Here is a 24,247-nt window from a genome sequence, read left to right on the forward strand (position 1 = left end):
AGCTAATCTTTCCCCTACCCTCTTCTCTCCACTGTTTCTCTTCTGAAGAGATTATAGCCAGGGATGGTCACATCCCAATCCTGGCTTCCATAACGCCAAGACTTGGTGACGGGAACTATATTCAAATCTGCCTACGCCACAATGTCTTCCAGGTCTTTGATTTTATTTAGAAGACTTTGCATATTTCCACATAATACTCTGCCTTCCTCTCTATATTTCATATTGTTTTTCCTTTATGTTGGTGGCTCTCTTCCCTACTTTTGCTTGCCGTCTCCGGTTTGCTGATGTCGTCTTTATTTTGGGCTTTTATCCCTTCAAGGTTTTCTGTGTTTGCCTCACCTGTTCTTGCTTGTGGGGGAAGCACTTGGTGCCTCCCTTTTCCCTTGGTTTACATGCCCATCTAAGTAGGAATTGAAACAGCAGATAAGGAGTATCGTACCCTTCTCAGACAGGTCTAAACCATTACATCTGTAAAGATCCCAGGCCTTCTAGGTTCACCTTCCTCCCTGCACAATGCCTTTGTAACATATTTGGACCTGCTGCAGCCGCAGGAATAGTTCAGGAATATAAGACTGGGGCAACTTCGTTTTGGTGTGGATATTTATTTACAGTGCTTCAAAGATACAAGAATCAAAATAGTAGCTCACCTTGATCAGGCACAGCTAACAGGTAAACATCCACTGTCTGGGTGTATCGTGAGGTCCTACCAGCTCCCTGGGGCCTCTCCAAGTCTTTCTAGGCCTGGGTTCTTATGATAGGGTGAAGGGAACTGCCCTTTACCCAGAACCCCTTGCGGCATTCTGCCCTGAGGAGGACTGGGTTCAAACCTTGAACCGGGCTTCTTAAGGTAGAATGAGGGAGTTGTCGGTAAGCTCCGTCACAGCCTTCTACTCCCTGTTGTAGGCAGGTAGAACTTCTGAGAAGGCTGTGGATTTGACTACTTTCGCAGAATCCCTCCCCAACTCTTTGAACTATTTTTGAATGTTTACTAACTCATCATTTGTCAGGTATACAGTAATATTAGTTCATCTCCTTTTCTAATTTCCCTAGTAAACCTTTGGACTTTGTCCATCCCTGAAAAATGAGACACCTCCAAAGACAAAGGACATCCTATTTTTCATGATTATTTTCCAGCTTTACAGCCCTCATTATGGAATCTTTGATCAGGATATGTTTTTTCTTCTTTTGGGTGCCTCTGCCATCTCTCCTGGGGTTCTTGCCAACAACAGACTTCCTCATCAACTTTGACTGGTCCAGATGCACCCAGAAATTGCTTCTGTACCACAACTGTGTGCAATTCAGTTTTGAAAAGAAGAAGAACTTAATAGGATCTGTGATCTACAGTCCAAATTCTCCTTGAGCCTACAGTAAGGTGGAGACTTCCTTTTTGAAGATTTTTGTGCTGGTGGCTCCAGAGAGATTTGTTCCTGGGTTGTTCATTTAACAAACTCGGAGATAGTTTTTTCCTAAATGAGCAGGTAAACCAGTGCTTGGGGCCCAGTACAAGAGGAGGAAGTAGACTGGACAGGTAGCATGGGTTGTGCACTTATAAAGGAGTTGCAGAGCCAGAAAGAACAGTTCATCTACTCAGAAAAAGACTGAACTTACAAAGCAAGCAAGTTTACTATATAAGGTTTAGTGAATTTATCTTTAAAACTCAGCAATAATAAGAGTTCCAACCTTCTTCCAGAAACCAGGAAACAACTGAGCACAGGTCCTACTTTATTCAAATAAATGTTACAGGAAAAGGAAATCCTATCCTCCTCAGTTGAGTATATATAAATGAAATAGGATGGGAGGGAGTGGGATAGGGTGAGTGGTCATATATACATTAAATCAATGCAGATTAAATTAGCCAAAGATATTAAAAAAAAATACTTGGTCAAGACCAGAGCCCAGTCTTACTGTGGAATATAAGAAGGAAATGAGCATTGGAAGCCCAGTAAATGCAGACTTATCTCATGCATATTCATTCTGGATATCCTGAAATCTAACTGGCCGTGCAGGAAGCCACAACTGTTCTGCTATTGTCACACTCGGCCTCTCCATCCTACCCTTCCCATTTAATGCCTCCCAATACATACAAAAAAGAAACCAGGAGCTCTGTGCACAATGTCAGCTCAGCATCAGCTGTGGTTAGGGAGTGTTGTTTGTTTCAAAGCTGAAAAATTTACAACTTTCCGTTACGACTTTGACTTCCAGGTAATGCCCCGCCCATCAATCAGTTTTACTTCTGTAATGTGTGATAAATTCAGTAATATTTGTAAAAATGGATCCGATGTCTCATTTTCCTGTCCTGTCCCTTTTTTTTCTTTTTAAAGACTTTACCCTATGATAAATGGGCTGACAGGGTAGTTTCTGCCTGTGCATGCAGGCAGTATCTGCAGGAACTTTTCCATTAATGGATTTCATTTGTTAGCAGCAGCTCAGGAAGCATGCCATTCCTCAATGTCACGTACAGCAGGGCATCTTTTCACCGAGTCCCATAAAGGAAATGTAAATACTTAGTCTTGGGATGGTTCATTGGGAATGTTGCACCCTCTAATACTAACAGGTTAAGACTGGCTTTACAAGCGGTGTGTCATTAACAATGGAGTTTTAGAAGTGAGTGATTTCATAGCCATATTTGTCAGACCATAAGGCGCACCAAGATTTTGACATGAAAAATTTAGGAAAAAGAATTTGCTACAACCTGTGCTCCTTATGGATGAGGGGAAGGGAGTGTGATGCAAACAAATACACAAATATATTTGCAGAAGGATAATTTCCTTACCTAGACAGGCAATAGTTAGATCAGTGACCAAAAACCAGGGAAACCATGATTCAGTTCCCACAAACCAAATTAATACTCCTACTGACCTCTGGTAAGCCTTGAGTACCCACTCTTTGGCTACCTGAAGGGCAGGGCCATATTGTACCTGAGTTACTAATAATCCTGTAAAACAGCTTAAGCATTATTGGAAAAATGGGATAAAAATCCACATTTTATATATGCAGAATGGATAGGCCAATTTTGTCTTTCTTTGCTGTCATCAATGATGAGATTGCTATCTAGGTTGTGTGATATCGATGTTGGGGTGTTTTTTGCTTAGTGATTTTGGTTTTTGCTTTGGAAAGGTTCAGGTTTCTGCCCCTTCCAAACTGCACTGTGCCTCAGGGAGTAGTTTATTTAATGCATTTATTTATTTATTGATGCATGCATTTTATATACTGCCGTTCCAAAAGAAGATTACAACAGTTTACAAAAGCGACATTCATATTATAGGTCAACACAACATCTAAAACATTAACTAGGATAGTTATTTCTCATTTGTGATACATAGTCTTCATCAATTAGTCAGAGAGTTGTCTTGATGCACTTTACATTACTCATTTCTTGTTCATTCTTTTAACATTATCAATGTTTATAATCTTGTAGTTTTCTGCATATTGTTATTTTATGTTAGATCATATTCATTTTTGAAGATCCAGGTTTTCAGCTCATGTTTGAAGCTCTTTCTGTGTTATCAGATGTAACGTCTCTGGAAGAAATTCCACAATCTGGGGCCTGCTATGAAAAATATTTGGTCTGTTATTTGCATTAGATGTGTACTTCGCATTGTAGGCACAATTAATAGTCCTTTGTTTTGCGCTTAGTGTTCGCTGTGGTGTATGTGGTTGGAGATTCACGCCTGTTAAGCTGGGGTTTCTGTTATTGATGATGTTAAAAATTAGTGTTTGTACTCTGAAATGGAAGCCAGTGCAGAGCTATCAGTGAAGGGGTGATGTGGTCAAATTTCCTTGTTCCTAATAAAAGTCTTTCTGAGGCATTTTGTAGTAACTGTAGAGGTTTTAAAAGTCCTGAAGATAGGCCTAGTAATAGGGAGTTGCAGTAATCTATGTTTGAGAATATTAGTGTTTGTAAAACAGTGCGGAAATTCCAGAATGTTAGAGGTTTCAACTGATGTAGTAATCGCAGCTTGGAGAATCCTATTTTAATTAATTTGTTTATGTGATTTTTCATTGTGATATTCTCATCGATCTGTATTCCTAGGTCCCGTACTTGTTCAGAGGGTGTAATGTGAAAATTACCCAGGTCTAGAGGTGGCGGTTTAACTATAGAGGAGTTTTTCCTTAGCCACACAATTTCATTTTTTTTGTGTGTTTAGGGTTAGTTTAAGCTGCGCCAATTCTTGCGGTATTGCCCTCATGTATGCTGAGTGTCAGTGCTGTATTTTCAAATGACTTGGAGAATGGAATGTAGAACTGTATGTTACCTCGTTTAAGAAGAAGTTGGTTCCTAGTTTTGCTAGTAGTGTACTCAGAGGAAGCATATAAATTTTAAAAAGTGTTGATGAGAGTGCTGAATCCTAGGGGACACCTGTATCGATATGGAGTGAGTCAAATATGTGGTTGCCCAGTTTGACTTGGAATGTCATATCAGCTAGGAAGGAGGAGAACCTGTTGTGTTTGTGGAATTGTGTGGACCCTTGGTCGTTGTGGAGATGACTCCTCCCACAGGGAGGGGCCCCGTGGGGAACCACAGCGATAGGCTAAACTCAGATAGCAGACACGTAGTAGATGGAAGGCTTTATTGCACTGCTGTAGAACGATGGTATGAAGCAGGAAGGTAAGGCACTGCAGTCTGCGAGGTGCCAATATGTTCAACAGTCTCTGATGTTGGAGTCTCACCCAGATGTTCCGATAGGTGGGAGCCCGCAGTGCGGGTAACACCGTGCCTGGTGGGTGGAGTTGGAGTACAGGATCGTGGAGGTACTCACAGGAGCGTAGGGTAGGCGTCTTCCTGATAATGAAGATGGTGGGACCGAAGGTCCGAGATGCAGGATACACAGACTGATAGGCCCTCGAGGAGCGAGTACCTGATAGTCCAGAGATCCTGAAATAGAAAGAGAGAGAGACCCCCGAGGAGCGGGTGCCTAGAGCTTCGTAAGGAGCGAGGCCCGGAGTGTAGAGTGGCGTCTAAGCGTGCAGCTTAGAGCAGTCAGAGTAGCGTTACCGAAGTTCTTGCTAACTCAACGATGGTAGTGAAGCGGAGGCTTTAAATACCCGGAGGTATTGACGTCATGCATTGGGGACGCCCCCGAGGTTCCCATCATGACGTGTATTTGAGCGTAGGCAACGTGCGCGCGCACGCCCTAGGAGGCCCTGGGAATGAGCATGGCGGACTGAAACGCCCATGCTGAGCTGGAGACACTGAAGCCCTTGGCACCAGAGGCAGCCATCTTGCCCAAGGAGGAGGAAAAGGGAAGAAAAGAGGTGAGGCAGAGCGGTCGCAGTCGTCTGCGACCGGACGCAACAGAACCATTTGAGAACAAATTTTTCTCATCTGATGGCACAGTAGGGTATGGTCCACAGTGTCGAAGGCTGCTGTTAAATCTAACAGAACTAGGATATAGGATTCGTCATTATCAAACCCCTGTAGTACAGGGTCTATTAAAGATATTAGTAAAGTTTCTGTTGAGCGATCTTTTCTGAATCCGAATTGGTTTGGGTATAGAATAGCATTGTCTTCTAGATGGTTTTCCAATTGAGAAAACATTGCTTTTTCTAGAACTTTTGTGATAAAAAAAGCAAGTTGGATATTGGTTGATAATTGTCCCAGTTGTCAATTTTGCCAGTATTATTTTTTATTTATGTCTCCTTCAGTACATTGTTTACCCTTTTGGAAATGATCAGGGCTTTTGACCTGAATTTTCACTGCTAAGCTGACTACCTCATCTGTACTGTTCATGTTCAGATGCTTTTTTTTTCTGGTTTTATTTTGAATGTGAGTGTTTATCATAGAGATCTTATTGGATGCAACTCAGTGGAATTTGTCTTAAGTCCAGTAACAAAGAGATTTTTATGATTTGGAAAATCCTGATGTTTTATCTTCAGGTGTTTTGATTTATATTGGATTAGATTCCATTGGTGGCTAAATCCTCCTTAAAGAGTTTGGGAATATTACTGGATTCTGAGATTAAATTCTGGACCCTTACTGATTATCCTCCATCAAACTGATCCAGACAACATCAGTTACTGCAACGTTCTACCACTTATGTTAAACATCTATCATCTTCTTCTTCTACTCCCAGTTAGAATCATCCCTGTTTTATTGTAACTTCTTTTTCTGTGCACTTGTTATAATTTGTAATGTATACTCTCAGGTTATAGTTCTGTACGTTATAATGTATTGCTCACTCCTTGTTCTATGTAAACCGACATGATACGACCAACCGTGAATGCCGGTATAGAAAAAACACAAATAAAATAAAATAAATAAATTTGTGAAGTGTATTAGTTTGGTTTATCAAAATTACAGCTATGCTATTCAGATGATTAAGTCTTTTAAGACTTGTGTTGCCAGTAGTCATTTGCAGTTAGTGGTGCAGTCCTTGTACTTTCCTGTATTGATTACTGTTTTTAGGGACTTCCTCCTTTAAAAAAAAAAAAAAAAAGTCTATATATTCTTTACAGTGGGTTCAGAATGCTGCAACTTGGCTGTGTTTTGGTTCTTGTTACTATATTACTCCAGCCCTGGCCAAACTTCACTGGCTTCCCATACCATGTAGGTCCTAGCTTAAGCTTGGGGGCCTGTTTACTAAAGGACTTCTTCCTTTCTGTATCTATAGGAAAAAATGCTTAGTAAATGACCCCCAAATCAATACCTAAGCCAATAACCCCTGTATCTCTCTCTTTCTTATCCTCTGTGCCAGATCTGTGTCTGATCCACTGACTGCTGCAAGCAGGAGTGGCAGCAGAACACATTCCCGCTTTTCTCTCTTCTCTTTCTCTCCTCTCACTTAGCTGAGCTTCTTGGCATTGGTGACTGGTGGCGCTACAAGTGGAGAAGTTGTAGGTTGCGGGAAGTCAAGGCCACACACTTTCTCTTTCCCACTCGCATGGGCCTACGATGCCAGCAGCTCCTTCTCTTTTAGCCCATGTGTCATTGCCAACTCCCTTCTCTCACAATCAGCCAATCATCAAAACATAAAATGCAGGCTAGTTGAACAGTTTAAAAAAAAAAAAAAGTGCATCTGATGGCCTAAATATGGTGGCAGTTTTTAGTAACTTTACAAATATAGCACTGGCACAGTTTATAATCCTCACCTTTTTGAAAATAAATATTTTGCTAAGTTTATTATGCTTTATTGCAAAGCCTCTCTTCTAACTAGTTTCCATCAGTGTCTGTAAGGTGCTGTTGTGCATTGCCTGCAGTACTTCCGTTTCTCCCTCCCTCTTCTCTGGTACATAAGCTGAGCACTGCGGCATCCTGTGTCATGAATGTGGCTGCTTTCAGAGTTACTGGCAGTGCTGCTCTTTGTCTGGGCCATGCTGCTTTGCTGTTTAGGTCACTTCATGGCTCTCGCTTCCCAGCTATTCCAGCGGTGTTTTCCAGAGATCTGTTGTATACTTGTGGAATGTACTACAGGTTATTCAGTATTTTGTGTAACAGCTGCATGTCTCCATAGATTGAATTCATTCAATCTTTGATTTATGTCTCACTAAGAGCTCTAGATACCAAATTATGCTAACATGCACTATCAGGAGGCACCATGGAGATTAATGGGGACTATTGACAACAACACATGTTGATACACTTTGGTAAATATAGCCCAAAACATAGAAATGCCAAGCAGTGGGAGAGCTTCCAAGATGGCCGCCTGACTGGTTGCAGCGTAAGGAGCTCCCGAAATTTTCTAACAAATTTCCTGGAATGCCTCATACGAAGTGTAAAGCCCGGGTGAGGGTTGGAGAGACTACTTCTACCCCCCTGGAACTTACATAACCAACGATTGGAAGCTTTTTCGCTGCTGTACCTCTACTTTCGCCGAGTGAGAAGGTCGCTGGAGAACTAGCTCCGGAGCGGGAGCAGGTATCTCCGACTGAACTATCATTAACCCCCGGATCACCAGATAGACCGGTGCCTCCAGGCCGTGACGAGGAGGAGAGCTGCCAGAGCGAGGAACGCACACCGGCGGGTAGTCGGGAGAGGGCCGGAGCCCTGGAGCAAGCTCAAGCGGTGGAAGGACTGAACATGCAAGAGCATGAGGTTAAGTCAGCGCCCGGAGCAGTGGAGGAAGGTACGGGGCTAGACTTTGTCGCCGGGGTTAAATCTTCTGATCCTGGAAATGGCGCTGGAAAAGCAGCAGGTCAGGGCAAAACACGGAGTCCGGTTCACAAATATCATTTAAAAACACCTGCTGAACCTGAAATATCGCTAAATATTATAAGGAAAGCTCTTCAATGTTTGGAAAAAGCGATAGTGGGATTAACTAATGAAATTAAAGAAGTAAAACAACAAGTTAAGGACAATGCAATGGAATTAACAATGCAGAAAAATAAAATTGGAAAAATGGAAAAGGAGAAATCCAACGCAGTGATAATTCGGAAAGATATGGAAGTTGAAAACAGACTTGAAAAAATTGAAAATGTGCTGAGAGCCCACAATGTAAGATTTATAAACTTTCCCGTCTTGAAAAATATTTCTCCAATTGATATATTTAGGCTGTATGTCTCACAGGTATTAAAAATTCCTGAAGAGATTAAGCCAATGATTTCAAAGGCATATTATTTATATACAGCTGAAGATAGGCAAGAAAATGTTGAAGAGCAAGATATTCAGGACTTAACTACTCTGTTGAATTCATCCCAAGACATGGTGGTAACATATTGTAGGCCTTTACTTGTTACATTTACATTTCTCATGGATAAAAATAATATTTTTAAGCATTACTTTAGAAATAGTCAAACACTTTTCTTTGGTCAAAAGGTGTGGTGCTACCAAGATCTAATAAAGCAAACTCAACTGAGAAGAAAATCCTTTTTGGAATTAAGAGGAGAGGTAGTACAGAAAGGAATATCTTTTAAGTTACAATTTCCTTGCAAGTGTTGTTTGACGTATCAGAGGAAAAGATTTGTTTTCTTTGAACCAAGTCAGTTGAGAGTGTTCCTGGACTCACATGCTAGCCCTGTTTGGACCTGTTGTTTAATGGTGTAATTGGAAATATAGTGGAAGGTAACTTTCAGGCGTCCCTGAATTTCTGATATATTACTTTGTTCCGCTCTATTTTGAAGCTCTCCATTTTGCTTATATTTTTCTACAAACAGAGAAATGTTATCTATACTTGTTGGTATAAGTGAATATTTCAAATCTGTATTGTAGTTTATTCTTTCACAAGTTGACGCTTGTTAAATTATATAAATGCATAAATAAAAAAAAAGAAATGCCAAGCAGTGATGCAAATGTTTTACTAATGGTTAGAACTCCTCTTCCATACCAAGGGGGGAGCACATCATTATGGCAAGCAATGTTTTGCTTCTCCTCACTTGCAATAAAAAAGGAATTGGTAGACCCTAGTCGTCATTCTGGGCTTTGTCACTGATGCTCCTGGCACTGCATTCTAGAGCTTCACATGCTCAGAATCTTCTGGGCAAAGCAATAGTGTAGTATCATCGATGTAATTTCTGTGCAGTCACCACCCACGTGCATGAGGCTGACACTCCAGCAAGGAACAGAAGTTATCCAAACCGAAGTGCAGAGCTGGACGCACGTTTTCTTTACATCTCGGCATCTGAATCTTGTGTTGGATGCCACTGCTGCAGAAATCCACATGCATGTCATATACAGTGCATCTCTGCTCATGGGGCAGCGTCAGATGCATTTCTGTAGGAACTGACTTAAAAGAGAGCCTGACTTTTTTGTGTGTTGGGAACTTCACCGGTCTAAACTGCCAGTGGCTTATAGAGAAGGAGGGAGAGGGAATTCAGATCACACTGGATCTTAAGTATGCGGGGGGGGGGGGGAAAAAGGTCAGCATTGACAAATGTGTCTATCAGGGTATTGTAGCTATTGGGAACATACGAGTAGTCCAGCTTTGCTGCTCCGTCCTATCCGTTCCAAATTCTTCAAGAGATGCCGCCTATATGTACTCACAGAAGCATAGAAACACTTGTACTGATGGTCCTCACTGAAAAGAAGCCCTGATCTCACAAAGGCTGTTTGCTGATTTTAATTTATTTTCTTTCTCTCTTGCTTATGAAATAAATTTTTTTATTTTCGTGCAGATGACTCTGGTAGTTAATAATACTTTGCGACACAGTGTAGCCCAGACAATCCTGCAATTCACCTGTTTCAGCTGGTTTGTGTGTGCGATTTAAAGATTTTTATAATGTTATGTTGCCTTAATAGCTGTAAGATAGATGTAAGATGCTGATGTGAAAAAAACAGCTTGTTATGTGATTTTCTGATGCAAATGGATATCAGGGGAGGTGTTTTTGGGAGTAGGGTGCAGTCTGAGTGGGACAGGCACTTTTTTTTTTTTTCTCATCCCAACACCAGTCTGGAAAAACATAATTACAGGTCAATTCTTCCTGTTTCTCGTCCTGCTCTGCAGAAAAATGCAGTGCCTGCTTCATTTTGCTACAAAATTTCTCAGAATGAAACAGAAGATCGCAGACCTGTTAGCAGTTTTTTTTCATTAACAGCAGAATGGGAGTTTAAAAAGATGTGGGGGGGGAAAAAATGTCCTGGGGACACTGTTGCACAGTCGGAGCCCCATTCAGCCAGTTGTCATTCTGATAAATGCATTGCCCCCGGGTTCAGAAGGAACTGGTGTGAGGGACAGGAAGGGCAGTGAGATGGAGGGCTGGAACATGTCTGCGGGTGAAAGGCTGATAAACTGTGACGACCAAAAACAGGATCACAGGATCTGTGTGCCTTCTGTTATTGCAGCCCACTGCCTTTAGCATGCAAAACTTTCTCCCAGCGTGGGGCTTGGTCCAGGAGAAGAAAATCCGTATCAATATTCTGCTCCTCTGACAGGGCTCAAGTTCAAAGCAGCAGTCCCACATGTCTGTTAAAATCTGGTCAGATCCAGCTGAGGCAGACAGTGACCATCTGCCCTCTGGCTAAGTACTTCAGCCAATTTTCTCACCCTGAATTTCTCAGCCTTTATTTGTTTATTTAAAGGAATTTCTAACCTGGGGGGGGGGGGGGGAGAGACAAAAATATAAACCGAATCAGAAACTTTCAGAAGATACTTCTAAAATGCACTTAAAGTGTGGCTGCCATTGCGCTTCTCTGACTCTTCCAGGTTGCAGCCATGGCTTCCGTAAATTCTCACAGCTAAATGGCAAGGATGGAAGAGGTTGAGACCCTGGACAGGATCCAAGAAAGAACTGTGGGGGAGCCCTTGGAAGTGACTAAGGAAAGAACAAAAATCTGTGAAAATAAAGAAATAACCAGAGGGGAAAGAAATTGAAGGGAAAAAAAACTTCTAGGTGTGAGGCAACTTTAAAACTTTTTGATAGAAAAAATACGGCAGTTACCAAAGAAGAGATGTATAATTTACAGTAATACAACCGTCATGTGTGACAAATGTGACCCTCGTTTGTCCAACATTTACCTTTTCTTACAGAATGAGAGAGCAGGGTCAGTCTCTAGAAATCAATGCTACTTTAAGAAGGTTTCATGCTAAAAGACATTTTAGCTGATTCTCAGGGAAGTAGCAACGGTTTCCTTTTTATACCTTCAAGGGTAGCCCCCATTCCTCCTCCTGCTCCCTAAAAAGACAGAGCACAAAACACAGTGTTTTGTGGTGAACTTGGTTTTGACTTTATTATGCATTTCTTTTTTTTTATAATATTAAATCTTGTCTTCTCAAACTAATCAGAAGCTAGACCTTAATGTTTTGCCTAAGGATAGGGTAAAATCTATCCGTTGTGAGGCGGGTCACTCACTTTCAACTTTCACTAGAAAAGGGTCCTAATGATGTCCTCCCTTTCTTTTAACTTCCTTAAGAAAGAAATAACTTAGCCACCAAGAGCCAGCTCACGCTGACTTGTACTCAGCTAACTTCATTTCCAGGGATCTCCTGCTAGATAAATTCCTTTTGGAGAGCAGAATTCCCCATTTGCACCACTTCTTTATCCTATTATGTGCTCCTAATGAGGCTTCCACTTGACCACAAAAACTTCACACACAAAAAAAAATAAAATTCTGGGGCAGGTGGATGGAATAAAGCTTGGTTTCTTTCTTTAGGTCTGGAAGGAAAAACCATTTGGGCCTTCTGTTTTTTATTCCTAGCTTTCAGATTGATGGTTCTCCCAAGCCCTCCTGTATTTTTGGTGGGCCAGATGGGAGATTGTAGTCTTTGGTGCAAAAGTGGATAGGGGACAAGGGGCCACAGCCACCATTTTAGAGAGGCAGAAGAAAGGCAACCATTTGTTCTATCCAGGAATCCCCCTGGCTCTGGGAGGCTGATTATAAGGAGAAATTATTCATATAACTGATTTTTTTTTCTTTTTGGAGCACTGGGAGAGGCTTCTAAGAAAACTAAAAAGTCATGGGATAGGAGGCGGTGTCCTTTTGTGGATTACAAACTGGGTAAAAGACAGGAAAACAGAGAGTAGGATTAAATGGTCAATTTTCTCATTGGAAAATTGTAAACAGTTAAGTGCCTCAGGGATCTGTACTTAGACCAGTGCTTTTCAACATATTTGTAAATGATCTGGAAAGGAAAACAACAAGTGAGGTAATTAAATTTGCGGATGATACAAAATTATTCAGAGTAGTTAAATCATAAGGAAAAAGGCAAAAAAAACCAGAACTGCAATGTGAGGGAGAGACCCGATTGGAAGCCCTGCCCCCCACTCCATCAGGGGCAGCTCTGACCGTTGAAAGGCACCCTTGAACTGGCAGCCCACCCACCACCTTTGGGCACCCTGCGGCCCTTCTCCAGCGCTATGGGAACAGAAGAGAAGAAAAAATAACACCTGAAACTGAAAAAGGAAAAAAAAACAGAACTGCAATGTGAGGGAGAGACCGGATCGGAAGCCCCGCCCCCACTTTGTCACCAGGGGCAGCTCTGAATGTTGAAAGGCGCCCTGCCACTAGGTGCTGCGTGCCAATCATCGCGCGCCGGAGGGGCTCTCCCCTTTGTGCACCCCTTAGTGCAATCCATAGTGCAAATACCAGTTTATATCTTTGTAATTGAATATGTCTCCTTTGTTTAATATACTTCCTGTTATCCCTTTTTGCTCAATTGTTAACAATTCTTGATTTTGAGCTTTTGTAAACCGTTATGATGGCTTTATCGAATAACGGTATATAAAACTCATCAAATAAATAAATAAGCGGATTATGATACATTACAGGAGGACCTTGCAAGACTGGAAGATTGGGCATCCAAATGGCAGATGAAATTTAATGTGGACACGTGCAAGGTGTTGCATATAGGGAAAATAACCCTTGCTGTAGTTACACGATGTTAGGTTCCATATTAGGAGCTACCACCCAGGAAAAAGATCTAGGCATCATAGTGGATAATACTTTAAAATCGTCAGTTCAGTGTGCTGCAGCAGTCAAAAAAGCAAACAGACTGTTAGGAATTATTATGATCAAAAGACAACGACAAACCTTTTCCGTAGGAAAAAAATCAGCAGAACCAGGGGTCACGATTTGAAGCTCCAGGGAGGAAGATTCAGAACCAATGTCAGGAAGTATTTCTTCACGGAGAGGGTGGTGGATGCCTGGAATGCCCTTCCGGAGGATGTGGTGAAGACCAGAACTGTGAAGGACTTCAAAGGGGCGTGGGATAAACACTGTGGATCCATAAAGTCAAGAGGCCGCCAATGAAGAGTGGGTGACTCGCCAGAATGAGGGCTACTGCCTGGAGTCAATACCCTTATTAAATAAACATACACATGCTTATTGTGACTCCAACATCGCTCTAAGCTTCAACAACAAGAGGAAATGTGGAAAAAAGGATTCACACTCACAAAGAGGGGAGTAGCTGGCTTGTTACGGCGGTTACTACCCCAAATCAAATAAGTCTGATACTTCACTTTCAATGCACATCCAGCATGGCTCTCTGCTTCAACAGCATGGGAGAAGACTGATACTTCACGCATATCCAGCATAGCTCCCTGCTTCAACGGCAGGGGAGAAGAAAAACAACCAATAAGGGCTGTATAACATAGGCTGGGTAAAACAAATAAGCATGGGTGTAGCTTGCTTATTGCGGTGGCTACTACCCCTAACTAATCAAGCTAGATATTTCACTTGGATGCAGCTCCATCACTGCTCTCTACATTAAAGCTGGGGGTGGAAGGGAAATAGAACCAAGAGCTAAGAGAAACAGATAAGTATGAGAAAAAATGTGTGAAGCTTGCTGGGCAGACTGGATGGGCCATTTGGTCTTCTTCTGCCGTCATTTCTATGTTTCTATGTTTCTATTAGGAAGGGAATGGTTAATAAAACAGAAAATGTCATAATGCCTCTATATTGCTCCATGGTGTGTCCGCACCTTGAATACTGTGCACAATTCTGGTCGCTGCCTCTCAAAAAAGATATAGTTGCGATGGAGAAGGTACAGAGAAGGGCTACCAAAATGATAAAGGGGATAGAACAGCTCCCCTATGAGGAAAGGCTGAGGAGGTTAGGGCTGTTCAGCTTGGAGAAGAGACGGCTAAGGGGGGATATGATAGAGGTCTTTAAGATCATGAGAGGTCTTGAATGAGTAGATGTGACTCTGTTATTTACACTTTCGAATAATAGAAGGACTAGGGGGCATTCCTTGAAGTTAGCAAGTAGCACATTTAAGACTAATCAGAGAAAATTATTTTTCACTCAACGCACAATAATGCTCTGGAATTTGTTGCCAGGGGATGTGGTTAGTGCAGTTAGTATAGCTGGGTTCAAAAAAGGTTTGGATAAGTTCTTGGAGAAGTCCATTAACGGCTATTAATCAAGTTTACTTAGGGAATAGCCACTGCTATTAATTGCATCAGTAGCATGGGATCTTCTTGGTGTTTGGATAATTGCCAGGTTCTTGTGGCCTGGTTTGGCCTCTTTTGGAAACAGGATGCTGGGCTTGATGGACCCTTGGTCTGACCCAGATGGCAATTTCTTATGTTCTTATTTTTCTCAAGCTGAACTTTCCTGCTATAGATTGAACTAAGGAAAACATTACAAAGACACAAACAATATAGGAAAAAACGGTGCATACAAAATCTAATAAGCATCCCTTGATCTCACAATGGCGTATAAACTAAGAAACCTTGAATTTAATAAACTTGGACCATCATAACACCCCGCGGATGCTGAATTTAATTTGAAATTCAGTTTTTTTCGCCGCTAAGGGTCATACATAATCATTGGTCCTTTGGTAAGAATTCCTTTTACCTCAAAATTTTTTTTTTAATTTTTAAATGCTCATAAAAATGTGCTTCCCCGAAAAAATGCTCAACAAGCTTGGTTTTGCTGATGGGGGATGAGCTGAGGAACAAGAGGAGTGATCTGCTGCCATATGGTTAGGGATTTTAATTTGGCAATGAGCAGAGCTCATGAGTTGCTGCTTGCATCGCTCATTTCCTTCCGCTGCTGCATTTTGTTGGAATGACCATGGACACCGCTGGGTTGCTCCAGATATGAACAGCTGCTAAAAGTCGGCATTGCCTGCAGCTTGGAGCTGCCCTTGGACTGTGTGGACTGTTCAATAAAAATACCCCAAACCAGAATTCCTAGTTAGGTGCACTGTTGCTGTATTCCAGAGGGAATTCTGCTCTAAAACGTTTAAAAAATGTGTAGCTTTGAGTTAGAACTTTTTTTCTGTTTTGAAGTTTAATTTTTAGTCAGACAGGGATTATACTGTATTATTTTGATAAATAACAGTATGCAGAATTTCAAAATTTTGTGCACAGAAGTCCCCAGGAGTATGATGAAAATTCTTGAACTTGGACCGATCTCATTAGCATAAGGACTTATTTGAAAATACTGGGAAAAGGGCAAAATTCTATTGCTTAAGTTTGAAAGTGTTGTCAAATATGTAACAAGAAGAGAGAAATTTGTGAATTTTCTTCATCTTTTACCACTGAAGCTCTCCAATACCATCTTTGAGACCAGTGGCGTACATGATGTATGATATGGAGAGAGTTTTGAGATTTTTTTCCCCTGCATTTCAAAGGCATGCAAATTAAAGGGTTGATTGTTACCAGTAAGTTCCCTGTTATTAAATTCAGTGTTTGAACAACATTTTTGGGGATGGCTATGGAAAGGTGCTGTTATAAAAATAGGATTTAAGGGCCATTCCAGGTAGCTCAGTGGTGGAGGGTCCTTGGTTTGAGTCCCGGATCAGGTCTTCCACACCCTGGGTTGGCTGGGGCTGAGGATGGTGTGGAGGCAGCATTCAGGCAACATGGAATAGACTTAGTGTTTGGGTACTTGCCAGGTTCTTATGGCCTGGATTGGCCACTGTTGGAAACAGGATGCTGGGCTTGATGGACCCTTGGTCTGACCCAGTATGGCATTTTCTTATGTTCTTATGTTCTTACCTGTTGGCTGGGTTTGGAGCCCATGATGTAGGATACCAGAAAATGCTCTGGTGCCTGACTCCTTGCCCCAGGATTGTTGCTGCGATGTCCAGACTAGAAACAGTGGAAGGAAAACCTTTTTGAAATAGGGAAGAAAAATCCCAGGATGGTTGCGAATGAATGCTGATGTACCAGGAGTCCGTAGTAGCTACGATTGTGCTGGAAGAAGGCAGGAAGAACTACCAGACCAAAAAATAAAGGATTTGCAGTTATTTTTTGATGGCATTCATCTAGTGCACTGCCATAGTCTTCCAAGTCTATTTTGATCTTTGAGATTTAATTTGGTATAATTCTGCTGATAAAGAAGATAAAATAGATGCATTTTGTGGATATTATAAATAATACAATAGTGAAATCCTAGAGGATTTTGTAGCTTGACATCTTGTCAGGGTTAGAATGGGGGAAAATTGAAAATGTTTAAGACACATCTTGTTTTTCAGTGTAATATTACCAGTTACTTTCTTAATGCCTTGAATTATTTAGTAAGTCTTTTAGCTTACGTTGTATATTACCTTCTATGAACGTTTGAGATCTGCAGTGTGCTAGCTCACTTGTTTAATCAGCCTCTGTGTAGCAGCAGATATATTCACATTGAAACAATAAAGACTCCCAGCAGTGACTCATCAAGACCTAGCTCCACAGGTTGGCCAATATGCAGGTACTTCAGTTTGTATAATCTTTGCTTTTCACCAAGGTCTCTGGCCATACATTACCTCATTAATCTACTGATTTTTAATTTTGCAATAACCCCTTCTTGCTCAGATCCAAATTGCAGGGTCTGAGCAATGAGCTGACGACAATCCCCCTTTGGCCTTTTGACTGAGATTAAGAACTTGTACAATATTGGGAGGGGGGAGGATGTTATTAGCCTGCCATCTGTTTCCATTGTGGAAACACTCGTGTTGCAATTATTGCCAACGCAGGAAGATTAAACCTGCTTAAATAAAAATATTTTACAGTACGTTCAGCATTTCTGCTAATCCCCTTTCACCAGTCCTGAGAGCATGCCTCACAGTTCAGCAGTAGTGCACTTGGACAGAAAATGTTCCTGTATCAGTAACAACTGTGAGCAGTTTTTGTGGATGGCATATAAGTCTAGCATAGATTTCAAGAAAGTATGTGACAGACGCATTGTTCCTCACTCGTGTAGAAATGATAAAGCCAAAGATCAAGTATGACCTACAGTCTTTCAATTAGAAGAGAAAATGGGCCTTTGTGCAGACATCCCAGCTCTCACCCGGGTGAGTCTCCTGCGACTGGAGGGGGCCTCGTACTCACAAACCGTGAGCCCCTCTCACACGACAGAGCTGCAGAGCTGGCGGAGTCCCCATGATCCACTGAATGGAGGGGTGGGCACTGGAGCAACGCAGCAGACGGGGTTCCCCAGGTCCGTCGTCCCCTCCTCCGCCCCCCCCCCCCCCCCCGACAAACAAGTGGAAGAAGGCATGACTGGAGCAGGAGAGTGCAGTAGAAAAAATGAGGAGCAAAGATTGATTGATTGAAGCCAAAGAGAGGAGGTGCACTAAGGGGATAATAGAAATTTGGTGGAAGGGGAACTGTCTGAGGATTGATGGGGGTTGGGGAGAGAAGACTGGGATGACACAGTTGTGCATGCGTGTGCACGCACACTGTAACGAGTGCCTTTGGACACCTGTATTCCATGGTCCATCTTGTTTTCATAGGGGATTACAGAATTACAGTTGGTGGCACACATTCAAAGTAAGGGCTCCACTTCGGAAGATTGGGGAGTGGTCCTCTGCCCCCTCCCATGCTGCAGGTGCTACTTGGGTGGAATTTACACCACTGATTGAGACTGAAACCAAAAAAAAGCTAAATGTAATTTACTATTTCTCCTCTCTCTTTTTCAAAGCAATACAACGCAGAGATCTTCCCAGGCCCACCACTTGAAAAATCTCACTCTTTGGCCTTCATTCTCACTCAGTAGGGCAGTAAGCGTCACTCTTTGGGGTGAGCCACCCTTGCCATCTTTGCTTGCATCCCTATCTGCAAACGTATTCTGTATTTGAGCTATGCTCTTCCATTTCAGTGTTTGCAGATCTACAAAAATAATATTGGACATTGCAGTGGTACTCAAAATTGAATTTCTACCTCATGGAGAAATGATACTGGTCTAGTAGACAGAAATGATAGCTGTCGTATCTTAGGAATCTGGGAATGTATACATTTTACAGAAATCACAGCATAAACTGCAAGACATAAATCCATCAGTAGTAAGAAAAGCAAAGATAGATGCAGAGGGAGTGGAGTGAGGAAAATAACCATATGTATTTATTTAAACAATTTCTATTCCGCTGGCTCACAAATCTTAGCGGATAACAGTAAATATGTGTAATCAAATCAAACTACAGACAGTCAAAACTAACACTGCAAACTAATCAAAGCATTTCTGAAACTGGGTGATATTGGTCAAAGTCTGATGCAACAGTATTAGTTTTTGTGTAGGAGTTGATGTGATAGAATTGATTAAATCCTGATGTCATGTTTATTGTAAGACAATCAATAAATAGAATTATTACTAAAGAGTGAAAGTCAAATTGGGAATTTGTGTTAAGGCATTTAGGGACTTATTTATGGTAATAAAGATTTTCTCTGAAGGCATAGAATGGGGAAGAGTCCTTTGAATAAGACCCAGGATGTTTCTTATCTATAATTTATCTTCACCATGTATGACATCAAACATGTGAAATGCCATTTGTAGAATTATCTGTAATGTTATAAAGACTTTTCTGAGTGGAGCTTCTAGGAACTAGGAGTCCTCACTCTGGAGTGCCTGATGAATGGCATCTGTGTATGGATTGTAGTGTTACTTTTTTAAATATGGTATTCCTAAAGCAAATGAAACTATGAATAACCAGAATAAAAATGACGGTGGTAGTGTTCCACTGCATAAAAGGCTCTATAAATACCAAAATCTTACCTGGTAAATCACTTTCAAATAACAGTGGGGATTTTTGTGTGTTTTTTTTTTTTTCACAGTGAACTTCGAGGCATTTCTCATCACCATATCTGTCCTAGCAGGAATCCTCCTGCTGTCCTTCAGCATTTGTTGCTGTTACTGCTGCTATTGCAGAAAGCAGTCAAGAAGGTAACATCTACATTACTTTTTACTGACTTTAATCAGAAATTGTTCTACTTAAGTTGCTTAGTGGTCATATGCTTAGAGATTTTTCCCATTTTGGGAAATAGATTGCCTTAGTTTGGCCTTAAAACCAGGTCTCTATGTAAGGTTGTGTAATGAGGACATGACTAAGCTTTGCCATGAGCTTTTTCCGCTTTCCTCTATCATGTCCTCAGCACTGAATTAGCTATTGAGGTACCAGAGCCTCTGAGTAGAGGACCAGCAAATCTCATTTTCCTTTTGGCCAGATCTCCACCTTTCATCATCTCATACACTTATATTTGAGATCACAACCGTCCACCTTATCTGAAGAGTTTAACTATATCATGTTTACATTTTAGTTATTGTCTTAACTAATCCATGATTCACTTCTGTATCCTAGCCCTCTTAAATCCAGATTCCTACTAAGAAATTCCTTACACTCTCAAGTCAGTTTTTGCCTTCCTAATTTTTCTTTTTATGTCTGTTAACTATTTTACATCTACTGTGATCCAACTAGCTAGTTGTTTATATTCTTTAATAGTAAAAACAAAATAACTTTTCAATCTTCTGTGTGTGGGCTTATTTTGTTCTTTTTCTGGTTTTCTTATTTCTTTTTCTGTTTAAGATTTTACTGCTTTCTTTTGTACTTGTCCTTTTTCTCCCCTTCTCTTTTCCACGCCTCTCACACCTTCTTTCACTATTTATTTATTTATTTGAGTTTTATATACCGTCATTCGGTGCAGCCATCACAACGTTTTACAAGATTCAAACAGAATACAGATAATTAAACATTGCTGATCATTTCAAAAATAACAGTGGGAGGGATGATGGGATGGGGAGAGAGGAAGGGGGGAAAAGGAAAGAAAGGGAAAGGAGGATAGTAACGGTATTGAGATTTATTCATCTTAGAGTCAGTCTCTTTGTGTTGTTTCTTATAAGTTCATAGTGGTATGACAATGGTTGATGCTGGTTGCTGTTTCTTTCTTGCGTGGGTTGGGTTGGTGGTACTGATTGTTGTTAGATCGTTGATTTAACTGATTGTCAATGTAGACTTTGTGGAAAAGCAGTGTTTTTAGATCTTTCTTGAATGTTTTGATGTTGGTTTGTGTTCTCAAATCAGGTGGTAGGGAGTTCCATATTTTCGGGCAGGCGATGGAGAATGCTCTATCTCTTGTGGTTGATAGGTGAGCATCTCTGATGGGAGGAATTGTTAGACGAAATGTGTTGTTTGATCGCAGTTTCCTATGGGCATTTTGTGGGGTGATTTTTAAACCTGTTTGTTTTTGATGATCAGTGTGTCCTAATTTATGTATGCTGGTCATGGTCTTATGTTCAATTCGGGATTTAATAGGAAGCCAGTGTAGTGAAGTTAGTATGGCGGTGATGTGATCGTTCTTTTTTTTTTTTTTTTCCAGTTAGGATTCTGGCTGCTGAGTTCTGTAGAATTTGAAGAGGTTTGATGTTGTTGTATGGAAGGCCAATCAGTTGGGAATTGCTGTAGTCTATGGTTGAGAAAATTAGTAGTTGCAGTACAGTTCTGAAGTCGTATAAAACGTGTTAGGGTTAGACGTTTGTGATATCCTTCTTTGATTTTGTTTATGTGGTTTTTGTAGGATAGGTTTTTGTCAATGATTACTCCAAGGTTTCTGGTGTGAGTGACTGGGGATATTGGGTTCATTTGATTGTTAGTTGTGAGTTGGGGTGGTGGTGTTGGATTGCGTTTTCTGTCCATGATGATTATTTCGGTTTTGTCAACGTTGATTATGAGTTTTAATTTTGTTAGGAGTCGTTTGATTTTGTTTATTATTTTTATTTTATTAATTTTGTTGGAGTAGTTTCACTACAGCTTCTCCCTTGACAAGCAGGCATGAATTGGCCATTGCACGTGAGTGACTTCATCCAATGGAGCCTACATGAGCTCCATAAAGGCTTTACTGAGCATTTGTGGAAGTTTCTCTGCGCACTTCCTTGTCAGCTTCTCACTCTCGTTTCATCGGAGATGATGGGCAGACGTGTTCCCAGTCTCTCTGCATTTTGTTGTCTGGCCTCTTTTACTGGCATACTTTTATTTTTTTTCTGCCTCATTTTTGCGTTTTCAAGCCATTGCATCAGTAACCCCACAACAGAACTATTCAGTTCCACAAAAAAAAAAAAGAGAGAGAGAGAAATCTGAGGCTAAGAAGATCATGGTCTGTGGCTTCAAGGCATTCATCCATGGACATTGTATGTCCATTACAGGTTCACATTTAGTTTTCTATTGCTGCCTGAGGCTAAATCATGACTCTACCAGTTGCTACAGTTGCGATAGGATGTACTTTTAGGTGCAGTAACATTGTGTCTGTAAAATGGAGGCCTTGCAGAAGGCACAGTGCAGCTAATCCTCACCTCAAAAAAAGGTGTCAAAGGACACACTACACAAAAAAATCAAAGCAGGATACTTCTCCCTCTTACTCCAGCAAGTCAGCAAGGCTACCTCTCCTCCAAATCCCAGAGGTACCAGTTCCAGGATATGTCTCAGGTCAGGAGTTGAGCATGGCATTAAGAGTGAGATGCTGGCTGTGGTACACATAGGAGTGCCTAAGAGGTACAAGGAATCTTCCCTCTTGGTGCCAAAGAAACCTGCATCACCAATTCGGTGTTCTGCAAGGTTTGACCCTGAAGTGGGACAGGGCCTCCATAGCACAGGTGCCATCCTCTTTCATGGTGCGGAAGATCCCAATGGCACCAAACCACCTCTTCGATCTTTACCCAGTGCCATGCCTCTCATTGGTGCAGAGTTCCTCCATGGTGCAGTCTGCTAAGGGCCCCATCCTTGCCAGGGCAGAGTACCTCTGCATGGAAGCAAAGAGGTGCAAAGGTTACAGAATAGATGGGAGTGTCTCCTTTTACAGAATAGATAGGAGTGTCTCCACCATCCATCAGATGAGGTGCCAATCAATGGGAAATCTCTATGTATCCAACACAGTATCCTGGAGATGACCTCGGCAACAGCTGCCACTACAGTCCCGATCTCCCACTTGGTGCCATCAACATTGATGGGCCTTAGTGAAGACAAGCTGATCTGGGCCACTGAAGGGAATGTCTCTTTCTCAGTTCCAGTGCAGAGTGTTTCACAACTAGAGGGAACCTTACTGTTGGGATTTATAAGGAATTTCTTTCCTTCTTTGAACCCTAAGGACTGGAGAGGGAGGTTGGATCCTCTCCTGCCCAAGCTAGAAGAAACCTTTCCTCATAATAGTGCTGCCAAAAACCCCAGAGGCTTATGCTTTCCCTTAGGGGCTTCCAGTTATGTAAGCCCCATACCTGAAGTCACAGATTTGCCTCCTCCAGGTGAGCCCTTTCATGGATTAGATGGGGAAGAAGTGCTATCAGTGTTCTGAGTTTCTACTGGAAACTTCACCTTCAGAGCAGCAGAGGTCTTCTCCCCTGCTGCTGCCATCATCCTTGGAGTCATGGCTTAGTGTATTGCTATGGTCAAGAGGAGGGGGATTTCCATGGGTATTCCTTCCAAACCTTTACTGAACTTGCCTCAGCATAGGTCTCCTCCAGAAGATCTCTGATACTCACATTTCCCTGCATAAGCTGGCAAAGATGCTTTCTATCAGTGTCAGGAAGGAGGTTATCCTGAATCCTTTACACACTGATGGATGCTGCATCCATTCTGCTACATAGACTCCTCAAAGATCTACAAATGAGAATGTGGTTGACACCAATATCTTACCCATCTGGTGGCCCTGAAACTAGATTTAACGTATAGGGTGCAGGCCTGATCAGATTTTGGATGGTTCAGCTGCTGCAACACTTGGTGGTAGTGGTTTTAGCACTGAAAGTGTGAGGACCTGAAGATGTTAGACACATTTAGGAAGAAGGTCTTCTTTGGATCCGTGCTTAGCGCCCAGATCACAGCTTATCAGCTGTGCATAGTACAGTATTTGAATGAATGTGTGCAGAAGCTGAGACCTTTTAAGAGAATCACCAGATCTACAACAAGTAGAATTCTGCAGAGGATCTAGATGAATGTGAAAAACATCTGATCCTCTCCATGTGTAAAGCTTTTGATACCTTGGCCACTTCCATCTTAGCTCGAAGTTTTGTGTGGTTGAGAGCAAGTGGCCTTCATGAAAGATGTACATGACCATCTGGCAGATGTTCCTTGCACTGAGGACAACTTGTTGGGCAACAAGGTGAAGGAGATGATAGCTCTGATTAAGGAGCATCAATTCATCCTATAGTCATCAGTGGCAGTGGGGAACTGGACCCAGCCCAACAATAGTACTTTTCCTATAAACATCCTTTCTTTCAAGGATATCCCTTCTGATCTTTTCAGTGCCCTTGGGCTCCTCTCATCTTTCAATAGCAGCTGCCTACTAGAGGCCAGCAGAGGAAAAGGCGTCAGCTAAAAGGCCAGCAGCAGTTGCAGGCTAAGCCCAGGACCTTGAAGCCTGCCCCCTCCAGGGGGGGAGAGTATTCAATTCTTCCTTTTGAAATGGATAGGGGGGGGGTGTCACCTAGAACCAGAGGGTCCTGAAAATTGTGGAGTCTGGTTACTGTTTGTTTTTTTTCTCACCCTCCTCCAACCCAGCAGGCTTCAGTTTTCATCTGTGACACCTCTCAATTTGCCCAGTTGCAGCTGGAGGTAGAATTGCTCCTGCAACAGAAAGCAATTGAGCTTGTCCTGTCTCAGGAATGTGACCAGGGGTTCTACTCCCAGTATTTTCTGACCCCCAAGAAATATGGGGGATTGACGCCTGTTCTGGACTTGTGAGGGCCTAA

The 24,247-nt window shown here is 41.8% G+C and overlaps 1 protein-coding gene across 1 annotated transcript in view; it reads left to right on the plus strand.

Moving 5' to 3' along the window:
- The window catches only part of LOC115084238 (pituitary tumor-transforming gene 1 protein-interacting protein-like), a 175,692-nt gene that overhangs the window by 30,007 nt on the left and 121,438 nt on the right, over window positions 1-24,247 (plus strand). The window contains exon 4 of the mRNA XM_029588835.1: window positions 19,351-19,459. Coding sequence (XP_029444695.1) covers window positions 19,351-19,459 — 109 coding nt within the window. The remainder of the gene's footprint in view (window positions 1-19,350; window positions 19,460-24,247) is intronic.

Source organism: Rhinatrema bivittatum, chromosome 2 (genome assembly GCF_901001135.1).
Source record: "Rhinatrema bivittatum chromosome 2, aRhiBiv1.1, whole genome shotgun sequence".
Lineage (NCBI taxonomy): Eukaryota > Metazoa > Chordata > Amphibia > Gymnophiona > Rhinatrematidae > Rhinatrema > Rhinatrema bivittatum.